General features: G+C 35.9%; 3 protein-coding genes across 3 annotated transcripts; all 3 read right to left on the bottom strand.

Moving 5' to 3' along the window:
- Positions 1-8256: 8256 nt before the first annotated feature.
- Positions 8257-9810, bottom strand: LOC113275870 (UPF0301 protein MSMEG_6921/MSMEI_6732-like). Its single transcript, XM_026525442.1, has 2 exons — positions 9564-9810; positions 8257-9382 (listed from the first exon to the last, which is right to left on the bottom strand). The coding sequence occupies exons 1-2, from the start codon at positions 9733-9735 to the stop codon at positions 8610-8612; spliced, it is 945 nt and encodes a 314-aa protein (XP_026381227.1). The 5' UTR covers positions 9736-9810; the 3' UTR covers positions 8257-8609.
- Positions 9811-10089: 279 nt separating this feature from the next.
- LOC113275869 (protein GDAP2 homolog) lies at positions 10090-14932 on the bottom strand. Its single transcript, XM_026525441.1, has 15 exons — positions 14674-14932; positions 13891-14332; positions 13559-13636; positions 13235-13290; positions 12994-13113; positions 12818-12888; positions 12630-12723; positions 12288-12500; positions 11676-11927; positions 11456-11564; positions 11250-11317; positions 10989-11058; positions 10839-10913; positions 10609-10700; positions 10090-10407 (listed from the first exon to the last, which is right to left on the bottom strand). Exons 2-15 carry the CDS (start codon positions 14212-14214, stop codon positions 10332-10334), a joined length of 1698 nt encoding a protein of 565 aa, XP_026381226.1. The 5' UTR covers positions 14215-14332; positions 14674-14932; the 3' UTR covers positions 10090-10331.
- Positions 14933-15563: 631 nt separating this feature from the next.
- On the bottom strand, positions 15564-16781 carry LOC113275868. The gene is made up of 4 exons (XM_026525440.1): positions 16483-16781; positions 16273-16362; positions 16049-16145; positions 15564-15905 (listed from the first exon to the last, which is right to left on the bottom strand). The coding sequence occupies exons 1-4, from the start codon at positions 16724-16726 to the stop codon at positions 15764-15766; spliced, it is 573 nt and encodes a 190-aa protein (XP_026381225.1). The 5' UTR covers positions 16727-16781; the 3' UTR covers positions 15564-15763.
- Position 16782: the final 1 nt, after the last annotated feature.

The raw sequence follows: 16782 nt of genomic DNA, 5'->3' as shown, positions 1-16782 counted from the left end.
GATATTGATCTTTCTGAGTATCAGGTAAACTTGCCTTACATATTTTTTCATAATAAAAATATATATTGATAAGTACACGTAGTTCGACATATTGATATGTAATAATTAGCATATCAATATGTAGTAGTTATTAGCATATCAATGCTGCTTAGGTACAGTGTAGAAACTTCAATTTCATGAATCATGATCAATTAGGGCTTCTACTTTCTTCTCACAAACCCTAGTTCCTTTTCTTCTCTTCTCCATATGTGTTTCCTCATACGACTGATCTTAATCTAGCCACCAGGTAATCTTCTAAATACAAACAATTAAATTTGCTCTGTTTTGAACATATTATCTGTTTTCATTTTACATTTACTATTCATCTTCATCATACTACATAGAAATGGCTCCTAGAAAAAAGAAAACCAAAACTACATCAAGTTCGCTCTACCTAAATCATGCTTATAAGAAAACCCATGATTTTTTTTACTCAGATAAGAATGTAATCTCTGAGAGATACATAGATTATTAGTTATTAGCATATCAATTTGTGGTGATACATATTGATATGTAGTTATTAGCATATCAATATGTAGTTCTCCCTGTGTATCTAATAGAGAAAGAACTACGACATGTTTTTTTTTGGTAATATCTTGATATGTAACAGTACATTCTTGTATACCACTATCTATCTGTTACATATCAATATCTATCTGTTACTTATCAATATGTAGTGGTATCTACCATTACAATATTGATATGTAACAATACATTCTTGTAGTGGAACATATTTATATGTAACAGTACATTCTTGTGGTGGTATACATAGCAAAAACTCAAGATAAGTAGGTTTTTGTTGACAGTTTCAATTGATTTTTGCAGGTTGATCAACTTGAAGTTAGGCAGGAAGCAGCAAAGGAGTTGCTTACAACTATGCTAGAAACGAAGTCTTCAATTGTAGTTAATTCGCAGAAATATCCAGAGTATAACGCCGGATTGGCGGCGGAAGAGTTTCATTTGCTGGATGTACCTTTGTTTACTATGATGTCGAGTTTGGAACACATTGAAAAGCTGTCTATGCCAGACTTTATAGAAATGGCAAACTCTGGCATTGGTGTTTATGCCGAAGAGTTTGCAGACCTCCTTCCAGATAACAACGAAGGTCTTTTTGGTATTAACTTACGAGAACAATTTGATAATCTGTTTGGAAGATATTTGCGGACTTTACAAATTCCACAAGAAACAACTGAGCAACAAGAACCCATTGAACCGAAAGATGCAGGTGAAGTTACAGGTAAACAACAAGAATACATACCTACAACCAGTTCAAAAAGTCATTTGGAGGTTGCATCACAAGATCCTTTGGATGTTTCATCACAAGATGTTCTGGATGTCCCCTCGCAAGATGTTTTGGAGGTTCCATCACAGGTGAATGATATGTACTAAAAATCTCATTTTGTGTAGTTAATATTACACTACAAATCACTACATACTGATATGTATATCAGTATGGTAGCACTAGAAATCACTATACCATACAATCATATACCACTACATGCTTTCAAAAATGATTAGGTGATGTAACTATGTTTTATGCAATATAGATATTTACATATTTTTTTATGTTGATTAAAAATGCAGGAACAGTTTAGCACAAGAAGCCAGAAACAAAAAATGGTAAAAGTGAACAAAAAGCGTGCTACAAAGCCCGAAAAGCAGCAGGTAACAACACCCACCAGACCTGTTACTCGTTCCCATCCTGCAAAGAAGGTAGATGATATATATGAGAGTGGAAGTAAGTTCTCACCATCATATAAAGGACCGAAAGCTGCAGCTGCAGAAGCACTACCACTAAACAAAAAGAGAAAGCTTAAATTGCGCAAGTATTTCCGGAAACTGACTAAATCACCATTCTATAATGACATGAACGATGAACAAAAGAGTACTCTTTCCACATACATCAATAATGCAAAAAATCTTAGGTGAGTTCTCAATTGACACTTTTATATTGATCTGTACTATTAGTTTGTGTATGTACTTTTGATATACATACATATTTGTATAAAAAATACTGAGAAAGACATATCAGTATGTACTGTTACACAAAGAATACTAACCTTTACGTCGTTTATTTTCTAGCTCAATTGCTTGGAGAGTGGGAGAAGGTGGTCTTTGTGTAAGTGGAACTACAGTTGATGACTTGGTGCAGAACGATTTATTAGAACAAGATCTTCTCAACTACGCACAATACAAGCTTAACACCAAATTTCAGAATGAGCAACCGATGCACGAAGTATACAGGAAATACTTGCCTGTGTTGCATCTGGATCCATCCGCTTGGGTAAGTTGTTATCTTACACTGCATATTTACTACAACACATATTCAAAAATTAAAAAAGTATGTAGGGGTAGGTATACTACATATCAATATTGCATAAAACAAAATTAGATATAAACTATTTCAAGTACATCCATGTTTTCAGTACAATGTCGAGTTCCCGGATAACCTCAAAGGAGCAGCACATGATTCTGTTTACAAACCAATATTGGCGATGGATGAAAGTATCAAGAAGATTCTTGTACCAATGTGCCACCACAATCTTCATTGGACGCTACTTGAGTATGACTGCGAAAAAATGGTGTTCAACCACTACAATTCTTCTAAGGCTGAATGGGGAGGTATTTGTTATCCACACGCCTGCAAAATGGCAGATTACATGTACGTACCTATCAACGTGTACTTGATGGAGAAGGACAAAGTAACAATGAAGAATGTAATAGTGAATGAATGTGAAGCACCTCAACAAGGGGGATCGCCAGACTGTCTACTGTTTGTGATGCATTTTATGAAGATGATGTCAAAAAGAAAATATGTGGGAGTGCCTTTGGGAGATGATGAAGAAGTGCAAGCGAAGATTCGTAACAAAAGGGTCCCGTTAGCATGCAAATTGCTGAAAGCATCTCCACCGGAAATCAGTTGGCAGATGACATAAAAATAGTCTTACTTGCTAAAAGTAATCTGACAGTACATATCACTATTTAACTATTTTCTTTTCTTTTTATTCTTGGTTTCATTTCATTTCATGAGTTCAAGAATGTTCAAAAACATATATCTAATATGTAGTGATTTTTAATTTGAATTTGGGTTTAACTTTAATGTAGTGATATTTCAATTGTGTTACTTAAACATGATTTTGTGTTGTTGATACGAGGGGGCGCTGCCCCCTCGACCCCCGTGAAGATGGTGAATCAGCTGGAAAACCAAAAGATGTTCTAAATAATCTTAGTGGAAGATGGTTAAACCACAAACCAGTACATATTTAATTGTTTTCTTGTTACAAACATCTAGTATGGTTACACTACAACCACTACATATCAGTATGTAGTGGTAGATACTAACACTACAATACTGACATGTAATTTCAGTATGTAAATACTTCACTACTGCTGATAGATAATGACATTTTGATAGACTTAAAAACATATTTCATTATTCGAAAATAACTACAATAACTACATTTTGATAGACTTATAATGTTTCAAAAACCAAAAGATGTTCTAAGAAACAACAAAAACAGTATTTTCAGTACACTTGTAATGTATGTACTGTAAATGAAATACTTATTAACCAAATTCAGTTGGTACTGACAAAATCAAAAAGAAAAACGGTAGAATAGAACAAGGGCTAGAGGAAAGAATTGTGGAAAAGGAATCTGGCAACATCATCGATATAACATTCTGCTGCACGTTCAAGCCTGTGATAAAAGAAAAAGAGAAATCAGAACACTACTTGCTTAAAAGTACATTGTATTGTATCAAACTTACTTAATTAAGACATTAATATGTATCTGACTGAAATACATACCTGACACAAAATCATTCTTCAGAAAGTTCATACTGTCGGATAAGATTGCATGTTGCCTTGTTGTGATGAGTCTTCAAATTACAGTTTGAACACTTGACAGATTTTCTACTAGTCTCAAATGCAGACTTAAAACGTTTCCCCTTTTTCCTGCCTGGTGGAGACCTAATTACTTCTGCTGGGAGAACGATATCATCTACGTGATACTCATCGGGCCTGTGAGAAAAAAACAGTATCATATAAATGGAATGAACCACAACTACATATGAATATGTACACGGTATATTGTTCCTGAAAAACAAATATAAAAAAATGTAGTGGTATCTAACATTACATATCAGTATGTAACATCCATATGTAAGTTTTATGTTGACAGTTTCCTCCAGATCTAGTAATAGCTGACAAAATGTACTGATTAAAGACACATACCTGTCGTGGTTAGGAACGGGTCTAATAGCTATTGAATATAGCTTACGAAAAGTGGTAACTTTGAAATAATCTTCAACGTAATAAAGAATCCTTCCTCCAGATCTAGTAATAGCTGCAGTAGCGTGCGAGCATGGAAAACCATAAACGCGCCATCGTTGGCAAGTACAAGTTTTTCTCTCTAGATCTACCATATGAGATCTGCACAGTACATATTCATGTGTTATTTTTCAGTACACCTAATATACACAGTACATATTTATATGTTCTCACAGAAACATGGTACTTAAAAAAAAGAAAGAGAAAGTAAATAACATTCAGATGATAGAGATTAGGGGTAAACGCTAACCTTGGAGAATGCACTTCATAACGATTAGCATCTGACTGGCTAACTTTCCAGGGACGGCCAATTTGGATGTGTAGTTCAAGCAAGGCTTGATACGTAGGGGTTAGCAGTTCTGGGTCCATCAAGAGACTCTCTTCACGACGTTCTGACATCATTTCCATCATACGTATCCTACACGACAAGGGGATAGCAAAGTCTGTTATACTAAAAATATACGTAGATTAACAGAACTATATGCTAATACTGTTACAAAAAGAAAACTAATATAAGCTTGTACTGTGACTAAGGAAACTGATACAAACCTGATCGAGTCAACGAACGCACACGCAGGTAATTTCTTCTCTTTGTTAATCCAGCTATTGAACGATTCAGCAACGCTAGATGAAGTGTAACCATAACTACAACCCTTGAAGAAAGCATTGGACCACTTTTCTTTTGGAATGTTGCGGCAGTAGTCAGCAACCCAAGGCCTTCCCAAATTAACCATTTCTTGAAGACCTTCCTCGTATGTTGCAGGAGAAAGAGCATATGTCGCCTTTCGGAAAGCATCAGTCACTTCCTTATACTTTTCGTCAGACTTTGCGATAGGTAAGTTTTTGTCCAAATGGAAGTAACAATATCTTTGATGAGAATCAGGGAACTCTTTGGGAATATATTTAACCAACCCTTCACCTCGGTCAGTCATAAAAGTGATTGGGCGATCATCATTCAAAGCCTCCTTCAGTTTCTTGAAAAACCATTCCCAGCTGATATTGTCTTCACCAGGTACTAAAGCAAACGCAAGCGGATAAAATCCTGCAAAAAGGAATTACTAGTTATGTTAAGCAACTAATATTGACACTACATATTGACATGCAGTTGGTTTACCTCTTTGTTGATATGTGAAAACCTGACACTACATAATAACATGTTAAGCAACTGATTGACACTACATTTTCACATGCAGTATGGTTTATCTCATACTCAGTAAGGTCAATATGTAGTATGTAGTATGGTCAATACTCATTGTCAGATAGTGAAGTAAGATCAATATGAGTGATCTAACTACCAGACACTACATATCAAAAAAAAAAAAAGAACCAGTTACCTTGATTACCATTAAGACATGTTGCTGCCATAAGACCTCCTTTAAAAGTTCCAGTGAGAAATGTACAGTCACAGAAAATCATGGGACGACATAGTTTATATCCCTCTATACAAGCTCCAAAGCAAACAAAAAGTCTATTGAATCTTTTTGTAGCATCATTGAAATCGAAATCAATAAATGACCCAGGGTTTGTTTCCCTAACAGCATTCACCCACCAAGCAAGATCAGTGTACGACTTAACATCATTACCAAAAATCTGTTTATGCGACAACTCAATTGCATGATATGCGTGGTGATACTGGATTTCAATGCCACCACTAACTTTAAGATAATCTATGATCTCTGCTGGTGTTATGCGAGGGTTGTGCCTGACCATCTCATGAATTAGACTGTTCATGAGTTTTTTTGTAACTCTTGGATTCTTCACAACATATAACCACCGCCACAGGTGTGCCTTCCCACATATTCCTTTATCTTAAAAACATCAATAGAACTACCAATGGCAGTTGCGTGAAGCTTCCATGAACAACCTTTCACACTACATACGGCGGTGAATCTCTCAAGGTCATTCTTCTTCTTAATTACCTCATATCCAGTTCTCATGCAGTATTTTTGGCATGCTATACGTACGGCATCAACACCACCATAGAATAATTGATCTGTATCATCAAAAATCTTATCCCAACCATCTGAAAAAAACACTCTTGGGGCTTCTTTACCTTCTTTCAAATAACTATTCTTTGCACTGACAACTAAGTCTGCATTACTGTCAACTTCCATACGCCTAGACGCGCCATTTGAAATTACATCCACGTGCAAATCAAAGAAAGCTGATTGCTTTGAAGAATGTAATGCAGAGATGCCCTGGAGTGTTACATCGGCAAGAATAGGAACTATCGCTTGATTCTGGAAATAGTTAACCAGAATAGTCGATGGAGTCAACCAGCTCCACATATTACAGATGCAAAATTTCAAATCCTCTAAAGTTGAAAACGATGTAACCTCATATGCAAAATGATATTGCTTATGGTATACATGAGAATAGATGGAGAAGTCTGGTTTGGGACCAACGTCAGACATGTTAACCCTGTAAATGATCCAAAAATTAACTAAGTCTCTGAATGGATATAAGTTATACATATTGATATGTATTGGCATCTACTGTATTGCACGATACATACTAAGAGCGCAGGCTATATGTAGTACGTATTGGTATGTAACATGTAGAATAACTAAGTCTCTGAATTCCTATACGTTATACATATTGATATGTATTTGTATGTAACATGTAGAATATATTTTACAACATATCAATATGTTTTGAGTTTCATCTTCTATAAATAGAAGAACTGCAGCTATATCAAAAAGAGAATACAAAATTACTACACGATCTATCTAACAAAACAAACCTATATCAAAAATACAGTAAAACAAACCTATATCAGATTACAAAGAAACTAAAACAGAACAGCAGCAGAGAAAAGGTGATTATAGTAACATACATTGTTCGAATCTGAGATTAACCTAATTCGATTTTAAGATACCTAATTGAAACACACAAAAATCACAATGTAAATCGAACGGAAACTGAATTGAACAATATAAATCATCACAAAACTGAAATCATAAAAGAAAGATAACAATGTACATCATAGACAACTATTCTGATAGAAATCGGATCAGAATAAACCTAATTATTCATCAACATTCCAAGAACAACAGCAGAGGAAGATGATTTACGAGATAAATACCTTGTTCGAATCTGATTTCGATGCACAGATGATTTACGAGATAATAGCTGTGATTTACGAGATAAAATACTGTGATGAACCAAAACGCAGGAGCAGAGAAAACCAAAGAGAAACAGATGATTATAGTAACATACATTGTTCGAATCTGAGATTAACCTAATTCGATTTTAAGATACCTAATTGAAACACACAAAAATCACAATGTAAATCGAACGGAAACTGAATTGAACAATATAAATCATCACAAAACTGAAATCATAAAAGAAAGATAACAATGTACATCATAGACAACTATTCTGATAGAAATCGGATCAGAATAAACCTAATTATTCATCAACATTCCAAGAACAACAGCAGAGGAAGATGATTTACGAGATAAATACCTTGTTCGAATCTGATTTCGAAGCACAGATGATTTACGAGATAATAGCTGTGATTTACGAGATAAAATACTGTGATGAACCAAAACGCAGGAGCAGAGAAAACCAAAGAGAAACAATCTGAGATGAAAAAAAAGAGAAAGAAACTGAATTTGATTTGTTCGTGGAGTTACAGAAAGAGTATTTTTGGTACTTTTGAAAAACTTGTCTTGTGTGACCCGCACGTTTTGGACTAGGGAATAAATATTCTGGTCCAAAAACATGTTTTTGGACCAGCGGATAATTTTATTTTAGGGGTGGATTAGAGAGTAACCAGTACTGGGTTTCCTGGACTACCTAGTAATTCCTAGAAATCTACTACCAAGATTTTATTCAACAAAAAATATATATCTTGCCCTCCCCATCTGGGAATCACGCAAATCTTGCTTTCTGTAATTCTTTTTTGCTGTGACACAGATACCACAAGTACATTGCACAAATTATTTTATTGAAAAAATTACAACAGGCTTTTCCTCCAATTTTACTTCCAAATATTACCTACTAGAAATAGTAAATTAATTAATACAATCATTAAAGACTTTAATACTATACCACTGCAGTATAATGTACAGAAAATGAAATAGCAGCATTCCTTGGGGTCACCATGAAAAGAGATAGACCCCTCCAGTCCTCCTTGCCTTTGAGGATAGTTTCATTGATTCATTTATCCCTTTCATGACCCTTAAAAGTATCAAACTTTAAGGCACAGTTACCCAGTCAGGTCCACATTTTTCCTTCACCAAACTTTTCTTTGACCCATAAGTCCTAAAACCTCTTCCCACAATCCAATCCTCCCAACACTGCCCAAATCAATAACACTTGGACTACAAGCAGCAACTGTCCAATAACCTGCCTTGATTTCATCTTGCAGTTGATCCTTCTCCCATCCACAATACCCATCGAAGAACCTAAAATCACCCAAATTCACTACATATCTCTTCACCATTTCAGCTGCACAACCCACACTTTCTTTGGTTCCATAATACAAACCTTTCATTACTTCATCAAATACACCACTTTTTCCCACCCCATCATCACTGCTATCACCTTGTTTGAGGCCTGGACATAACAAAAAGAACCCTTCTTCTAATGGTCCTCCGAAGAACAATGGCCTGTCAGAAAATGTACCTCCTACGTCTAAAACTGTTGATCTAGTCTCCTTGATAGACATTAAAGACGGCCGGTTAAGAATGATTCCGGTTGGTCCCATTGGACCTGTTGACAAGAGTAGGACAACTGTTCGTTCAAAAATGTGCACCCCGTCGAGTTTTTCGGTCGCGATGAGTAAGCAGCCGGTCTCGGGTTCATGAAGGGAATGTGCCCATTTGTCTCCGATTGGTACGTGTGGAGGATGATCTTCTACTGTATCGGGATCGACCCATGTGTTTGGTTCGTCTGTCCTTGATGCACGTTCTACTGCCACAAGCCTCGCTCTGAATGATCGCCAGTCAGCTTCACCTGCAGGCTTGTAATCATCACCGGACGATGATGGTTGGTCTAGATTGCAACCTATATTTTGAGAACAACATTTTTAATCACAATCTACAACTAAAGGAACGTATTACATAAAAAAATGATGCTTAAGAGTATACATGGTTCGAATTCATCATCAAAATAAGGCACAAAGCATAAATGTGAACGGAATTACTGTTAAACACAGAGAAGAGTATATGGTTCAGGGTTCACTTACAAGTAACAGAAGAGTAATGAGAATTCCTGCCAATTCGAAGTGGAGACTGCGTAAATGACCGTTTCTTAGTAAGCGAAATGGGTAATCTTACTCTTTGTTTGATTGAGGGGACTAAATCTAAGGTCTTGGTGAATGAATTGGATGTCAAGAAACATGCTTCCAGACTCATCATGACTTCTGTTTCTCTCTGTATGTCTTGTGTTATGAAATGAATTGTGAAGAAGGGATAAGAAATGTTCAATATATATGATGCAATGTTAAAATGTGCACCACAAACTCATTCAAAACTTCAATCTCTTTGGATTTTGGATGGGTTATCCATCATCGCTTTTGACGTTGATACAGAAAACACATTCAAGACTGTGTTAACTTGATTTGATTTACTAATCCTTACCAGTGCATTTCTACAAGAACAAATTCCTAATCTTGAAATTGGATTTGAACAAATTTAACTCAGTAATCAGACATTATAAGCGTTTGGGCGAACCTGTGAAACTTATCGGTTTAGACATTCGTGCTTTTCGTATTGCAGAAGTGCAAAGAATGGAGATTCATGTAAAAACTCAAATCATCTTATTTTCAATTTACAGGCAGAAAAGAATAGGGACCTTATATTTCTAACACTCAGATCAGATGTTACAAATTGATTGAAAAAAAAAGTGGGTGGAGAACAAAATAAAAAACTTTTTATACAGAGGAAAAATATAGATAGATGCCATTTTCACCCGAAAAACAGTAAAGGAGTATGAAATAATCACATTCAGAGAGTTATGGCCTTGGATATACATATTTAGTTCTAGGGTCTACTATTAGACCCTTCCCTCCATTCACTTCAAGATCATGCCTGCACAAGGGTTAAATATATTCGAAAGTAAGATGAAATCCGTAATCTGCTTTTAGATTATCAATGAAAATGAAATGAAATTAGTCGAAAATATTGCAACTTCATGATTGCTTTCAAGAAGAACTAATCTTAAGAGTTATTCAGAACAGAGATTAAAAGTAATGGAATGGAACCCCAATGAGATTAGCAAGTGCACTTAACTGGAAAACAAAATCGGGTATTGTCAATTGCTCACGAGGTACATATCTGAATAGCTGCAGAAGACGATCAACGTACACAACTTTCTTCCATGCCTGCAAAATATGATGGGATTTAGCAATCTTAATCGGACCTAAATATGAGGATTTCAATTGCACAATATAATACTTTTTTCCTCTGTTTGGTGGAATTTCAACAACAGACGAAAAATAAAGATTGTTGTTATGACGAACCTCGCCATCAACGAACATTTGCAAACCAAGGATTGCCGTTTTCAGTCCAAATGTTGGATGGAGTATATATATTGCCTGATCAGCAGCAAGGAAATAAATCAGACTTGAAGTAAGAATTCTAAACAATAACTTTTCATGACAATTCCTTACATGCAGATTATGCTGGTGTTTACGACCAAGAATTTGTTGTAACCGTCTCATCCATCCCAAATCTGGTTGACTGTCCACAATAATTGATCATAGCAAGTAAGTAACAGAAAAAGAACATTACGATAATCTTTTTTTCTTTTCCATATTCAATATTACAATTCAATTTCCCCCATCCTTGTGTAGGCAGAAAAGGAACTCTGACATATATTCCAGGACAAGGAACTCAAACTCTATGCAATTGTAAGTCAGACATTTACTTACGGTTGTAAAGAAGCAGCGGAGTGGAAATAAACAATAGTGTATGGCTTCTGAATCAATGGCTCGAACTCCTGAAATTTTGGTCAAATGTATATTCAATCTTAATCGTTGGATCTCGATATGTGCAAAACAAAAAAATGCTGCAGGTGCAAGATAATATTCTAGCAAGAAAATAGATTCAAATTTGGAGCAGTAAATAACCTGTATACCTTGACCACATAAAGCACAAATCTCTCAAGATCGAGACACCTTAGTAGAAAATGGGCTCCAACGACAACCATTACCGGTCGCCCTTCACTGTCTACTCCACCACGATAACTGAAATAAAACGAGAGATGGTGAGTATTTACAACTTGGAATCTGTAAGAATTAGAACAAATGATAAGGTCGAATGAGCAACCATATGCAAGTGGAAGATGAAAACTTTACATGATTTTCATGTCTGCAATTTCAGAAAGGGTAAGGTTATTTGCTTTAGCAAGATATCTGGAATGAAGGGAGTATTCTTCAGCAGCTGTCAAAGGAGGCCCACCAAGATCACCAAATCCAAGCAATTTAGAAAAATGGAAACCATTTCGTGCTTGAGCAGCTTTTTGCCATTGCTCCACACGCCTCTGGTCTGGATCTTTAATTAAGGACATAAACACAGGATCCAGATATGAATCCAAATAAGTGGAGTTCCTGTTTTAAATCACAGAGATGAAAGTCATTAACACGAAACAGAATGTAAAAGGGAAGGCAAAAAAGACAAAGGAAAGCAAGGATCCATTATTATCCCATCAAAATAGACTTATTTTGAAGCATCCATTATAACAGATGTAAAGAGGATAAAGGGGCATATATGAGTTAAACTACATAGATAAGGGCAGCTTTAAGTGGGCGCTCAATCAGAGAAAGAGGATGTGGAACTACTTAACTGATAATCAATATAACCAAGTTCAGACCAAAAAAGAGGTCCTGAATTTTGGATACAGCTTACACAAAAACATTGAGGTTGAAGAGATGATTTACTTATATACAATAATTGGTAAGTTCACTAACCGTCTCAACGCCAACCCAGGATCAGCAACAGGAGGTTCTTCACGGGTTATTGGGGATTTAGGAAAGTCTGGTGTCAATATGGGCAAATGTTTTATCCTGATTTTGCGTTCGTCTATAGTTGTCTCACCATTCTCATCTCCAACATCGGCAGGAAGCTTTGACAAAGCCACCTCCTCCTCATGTTTATCCCGGGGAAAGTAAAGTGGAAGCAATCTGCATAAAGCAACGGATTAAAGAAAGAAACAGTTATGAAGTAGGATGAATACCATAAGCCACTTATAGGTGTCAATTTAACAAATTCTTGAAAGAGTGCAAAAGAACCAAAAAAAGAAGAAGAAGCACCTTTTGTATATCTCGGTGTCAGATGAAGTAATAGTACAGAAAACTACAGCTGTGATTCCATCTTTCTGTTTCTCAAGAAACCTTCGGACAGTCCCTGAAGAATTGAAAGAAGACGTTAAACATTTGCTAAAAAAAAACACCATAAGATTCTAACACACAAGGGACAGAGATGAAGGAGGAAATTATACTAATTGCAACGTGAGCAGCTGGTTCACGAGGATAATTTTTATTTTCTGTGTAAATACATCCCATAGCAATGCTGCGATAACAAAATGATAAGTTTCTATTATGTCACAGAACATGGGCTCAACATTCTTGACAGATTAAAAACATAAAATATCAGCGGAGTTCACAAATAAAGTACCTCTGAAGTCCATTTTCAATTAGAAGCTCAAAGCAGGAGCGGTAGCAGTGACTCAGAGCATTCTCTGCTGCTGTATGATACTTTACTGCATATTTGGGGCCCACTGTATGAATAATTCTCCTGACATGTCAGACAGGAAACATGAGCTTTTCTGATAAAAGTTGGCTTCAAAAGAAATTCCACGGAAGGAATTATGCAAACACTGAGAATAAGAACCAATAAACATGATCCATTGAATTACCTGGCTGGAAGATCATAGGCATGGGTAACTTTTGCCATTCCTGTACGACATCCACCCTGTAAAGAAATAATTTCAGTTGATATTAGTACTCATACGAAAACACGCAATGCTAAAGGTTGCTCTTTTCTTTTTAATTACACTTGTACTATTGTTTATGTGTTGCATATTACATACGTAGAATAACTCTAAAATCCCATGCCTTATGTAATCTCTGGTTATGGTTGAGTTTAACACAATCATAATTTAAGTCATATAGACCATGTTCATATGAATAAACTGGAAGCAATCTAGCAAAGGGAAAAATCTTTACTATATTTCCCTTACCAATGACGCACATTCTTCTGCCAGACCAGGGCCAGCAGCGGCATGCAAACCAGGGCTACTGTGTGCTTCATCCAGATTCTGTAAATCAAATACCCATGTAACAAATATTAACTTCTCTTCCACACTAGTTTTCAAGTCAAATTTGCACGATAGAAACTAGCAAGTATTTCAAATTTAACGTTTGTCACCACTCAGCTCCAAACTCATGATAATGAAATTAGCAATTCAATGGAAAATCATTACTTTTAGGTAGATGTTATTTACATTCTTCTTTTTTTTTTTGAACGAGACACGACACAGATAAAATGTTGGAGAAAGATTGTAATAGTCACCTCATTTGTTGAATTGATCACCGCATCTACCTCAAGATTCCACGGATTGCCACGCCATAGGTATATCTTTGAGTTAATTTCATGATCAACAGGAAACCTTGAAACTGAACCATTAACACCATTCTCTGCCCCAGATGAAGACGCCGTTAAAGGATCAGAAAAGTTTGACGGATCATCATTCTCATAGGCCAACGAAGACCTCTGCTCGGCATCACTCCAACAAGGAACTTGATCAAGCGAGACAACGTAATCCAGTTCTCCACTATCTGTCGCTAACACACCCCGGTCAGTGGCTGCTGCCGCAGCCGGCACACGATGGTACATTTTACAAATTCCAAAAACCAAATATCTACCCCACTGACTGCTGAATTCTTACAATTTTAAACCAAACTGCACCCCTTTACAGCCCTCAACTGCAATTAAGTGAATCGAGCTCAAACTCCTGTAACGAAAGCAAAAGGGTTCATAATTCCTTAAAATTCTCAAACAGAAGCAATAATCAAAACCTAACTCTGAGAAATTTTCCTAAAGATATGATCTTTCTATCACCACACATACATAACTTCTCGACAGATAGATAGAATTCTCTTAGGTTCATCAAAATGTCAATCATCAATATATCGGTTTAATTGCAAAAACTAATAAAACCCCTGATTTATCATGAAAATTCAGCTAAAAAGCAACAAACCTTACACCAATCAACCTCAAATCTATCATTTCTAAAGAGAATTCTGATTGGCAAAAGGAAAGGAACAGAAAAAAGGAAAAGACGAAAACCCTAACCTTTCGAGGGGAATCCAAGATCAAAACCCGCACCTTTTCTTCTCTGTGATTGGTTTAGACTATTGAAAATGATTGGAAAATTTATACAACTGCAATTGCTATACAGAAGATCAAAATTCCAAAAATGAAAAACAAAAATTCAATAATTTAAGACTCTCTCTCTGGGATACATCCTTTCAAAGTTATTAGCCGTTGATGTTCCTCGATGCACAAACAGGATAGTTCAAAGGAACATCTACGGTTAGGACAAAGAAGAAATACAAAAACAGAAAATATTATAATACTGTTTCGTGAATTTGTAAGCCTTTTTCGGTCTTTTATAAGAAAGGAAAATTGCCAACGTGGCATAATGTTCAAGTCTGTTAACAGGTTTTCCTGTAAAAATTTTGGTATAAAATCCAGGAAATCAGAATTCAATGAGATTCAAATTCGTTAAATCGTTCACGGATAATGTCAATGATCTGAGTTCGAAAATGCTGGTTATTAATCAGGCTGCCTTTTCGCTGGTAGAAAGTGTTAAGATATGTATGACAGTCTATTCCAGACCGGATACAATATTGGTTCTTTTGTTGCGTATTTGCTGAACCAACATTCTTATACATATTTTATATGTTCTCTCAAAAAATTTCTTTGACTACATGCTTCCTTTTCCCTCAACAACGCACGACTATCTTAGCTTAGCTTATCGAAGAGACGAGGTGATTAAATATAAGCTGCAGCGTACAATATGTTGGCACCCATTACTCCATTAGGAATGAAAAGGAGATAGACGTCGGCTTGAAAGATCAAAGGTGCACGGCACAACGGCCTGGTTGCAGCATTACAAGAGACCTCCAAGATAAACAAAATAGTTATCTCTTGTTTAAATAGGAAGCATTTTCGTTCAATTGTTTCGCTCTGCTGACTTGACCACGGACATTGATTTCTTTCAGACTGCAGTTTGTCAGGGCTTACTCAAACAAACATTCATATTGTTTTTGCTAATAACTAGTACATGGTATGGTTAAACAAATGTGTCATTAGTGACTCAAAGACTACTACATTGTGCCTTTCAATAACAATCGAGAACACTCAACATAGTCTACGTTTTTCAATCTGTTATTCCTGTTTTTTCCCTTAACATTGCAATAAATTTATCTTTTTCATCATCCGTCATACCAGCTGTTGAACAATCTCCTACACCCCATTCTGCTCCTCGTAAGCAGTACTTATCTTGGATTCCTTGCTTGTTCCTGAAAAAATACAATTAAAAAGTTCAAATATTTTTCGGAGCCTTTTGAAGTTTTCAAGCTTAGTGTAGTGTCTCAGCACGTTACTAAATTTCTTATATTCACGTTTTAATAAAGAAAAATTGACTGCAATATCTATAATTTACTTCTCTTTGTTTAATTTTGATTTCTCTAGATACTCCTTCAGTACGTCAGACGACTTGAATCGTTCGTCGTTTGCAGCATACTTTTTCTGATTTTCTTCTGCAAAATAGAAATGTAAAATAAAACTCAACAAAACTTGGGTACGAGAACGTGTTATGCGGCATTTAGAGGTTTATTAAGCTCTTAATAATATGTCAAAATAGGATTAAGAAAACAAAATTCAAACCATTGAAACGATTGAGAAAATCGATTTGAGGTAGCTCGGGACCTGGGACTGATTCTAACCCAGAGAACCCAGATAGAATTCCAGCATTAACTGCATCATAAATAGTTACAGAATAAAAAAATACTCAATCACAAAGAAAAATCGGAATATACTTATTCACAAATGACTTCGAAAATTGAAACTCGAAATGAAGGTCGGAGATGGGTTTACCTGGATTTGTCCAAAAAAGAACTGCCATTGAAGCAGCTAAAGGAACCACAGTAAGAAGACCTCGAAAATCCGAAGATGATGAAGAAGTAGAAGTCCACTTAGAACCCAGAACAGAATTGGGCTTCTGAGCAACAGCTGCAATGCTGGGATTTTTCTGTGAGTTTGTGATTTTACTAGAGATTGTAAAGGTTGATGATAGAGGAGAGATAGAGTTAGTGAATCCAATACAACAAGAGGAAACCATGGTGCAAGTCTCTCTCTCAACCAACAATGGAGAGAGAAGAAACAAACAAATTTATA

The sequence above is a fragment of the Papaver somniferum genome, chromosome 4 (assembly GCF_003573695.1).
Source record: "Papaver somniferum cultivar HN1 chromosome 4, ASM357369v1, whole genome shotgun sequence".
In the NCBI taxonomy this organism is placed as follows: Eukaryota; Viridiplantae; Streptophyta; class Magnoliopsida; order Ranunculales; family Papaveraceae; genus Papaver; species Papaver somniferum.
Note: the sequence above shows the minus strand (reverse complement) of the source record. Positions and strands in the feature narration are given on the sequence as shown.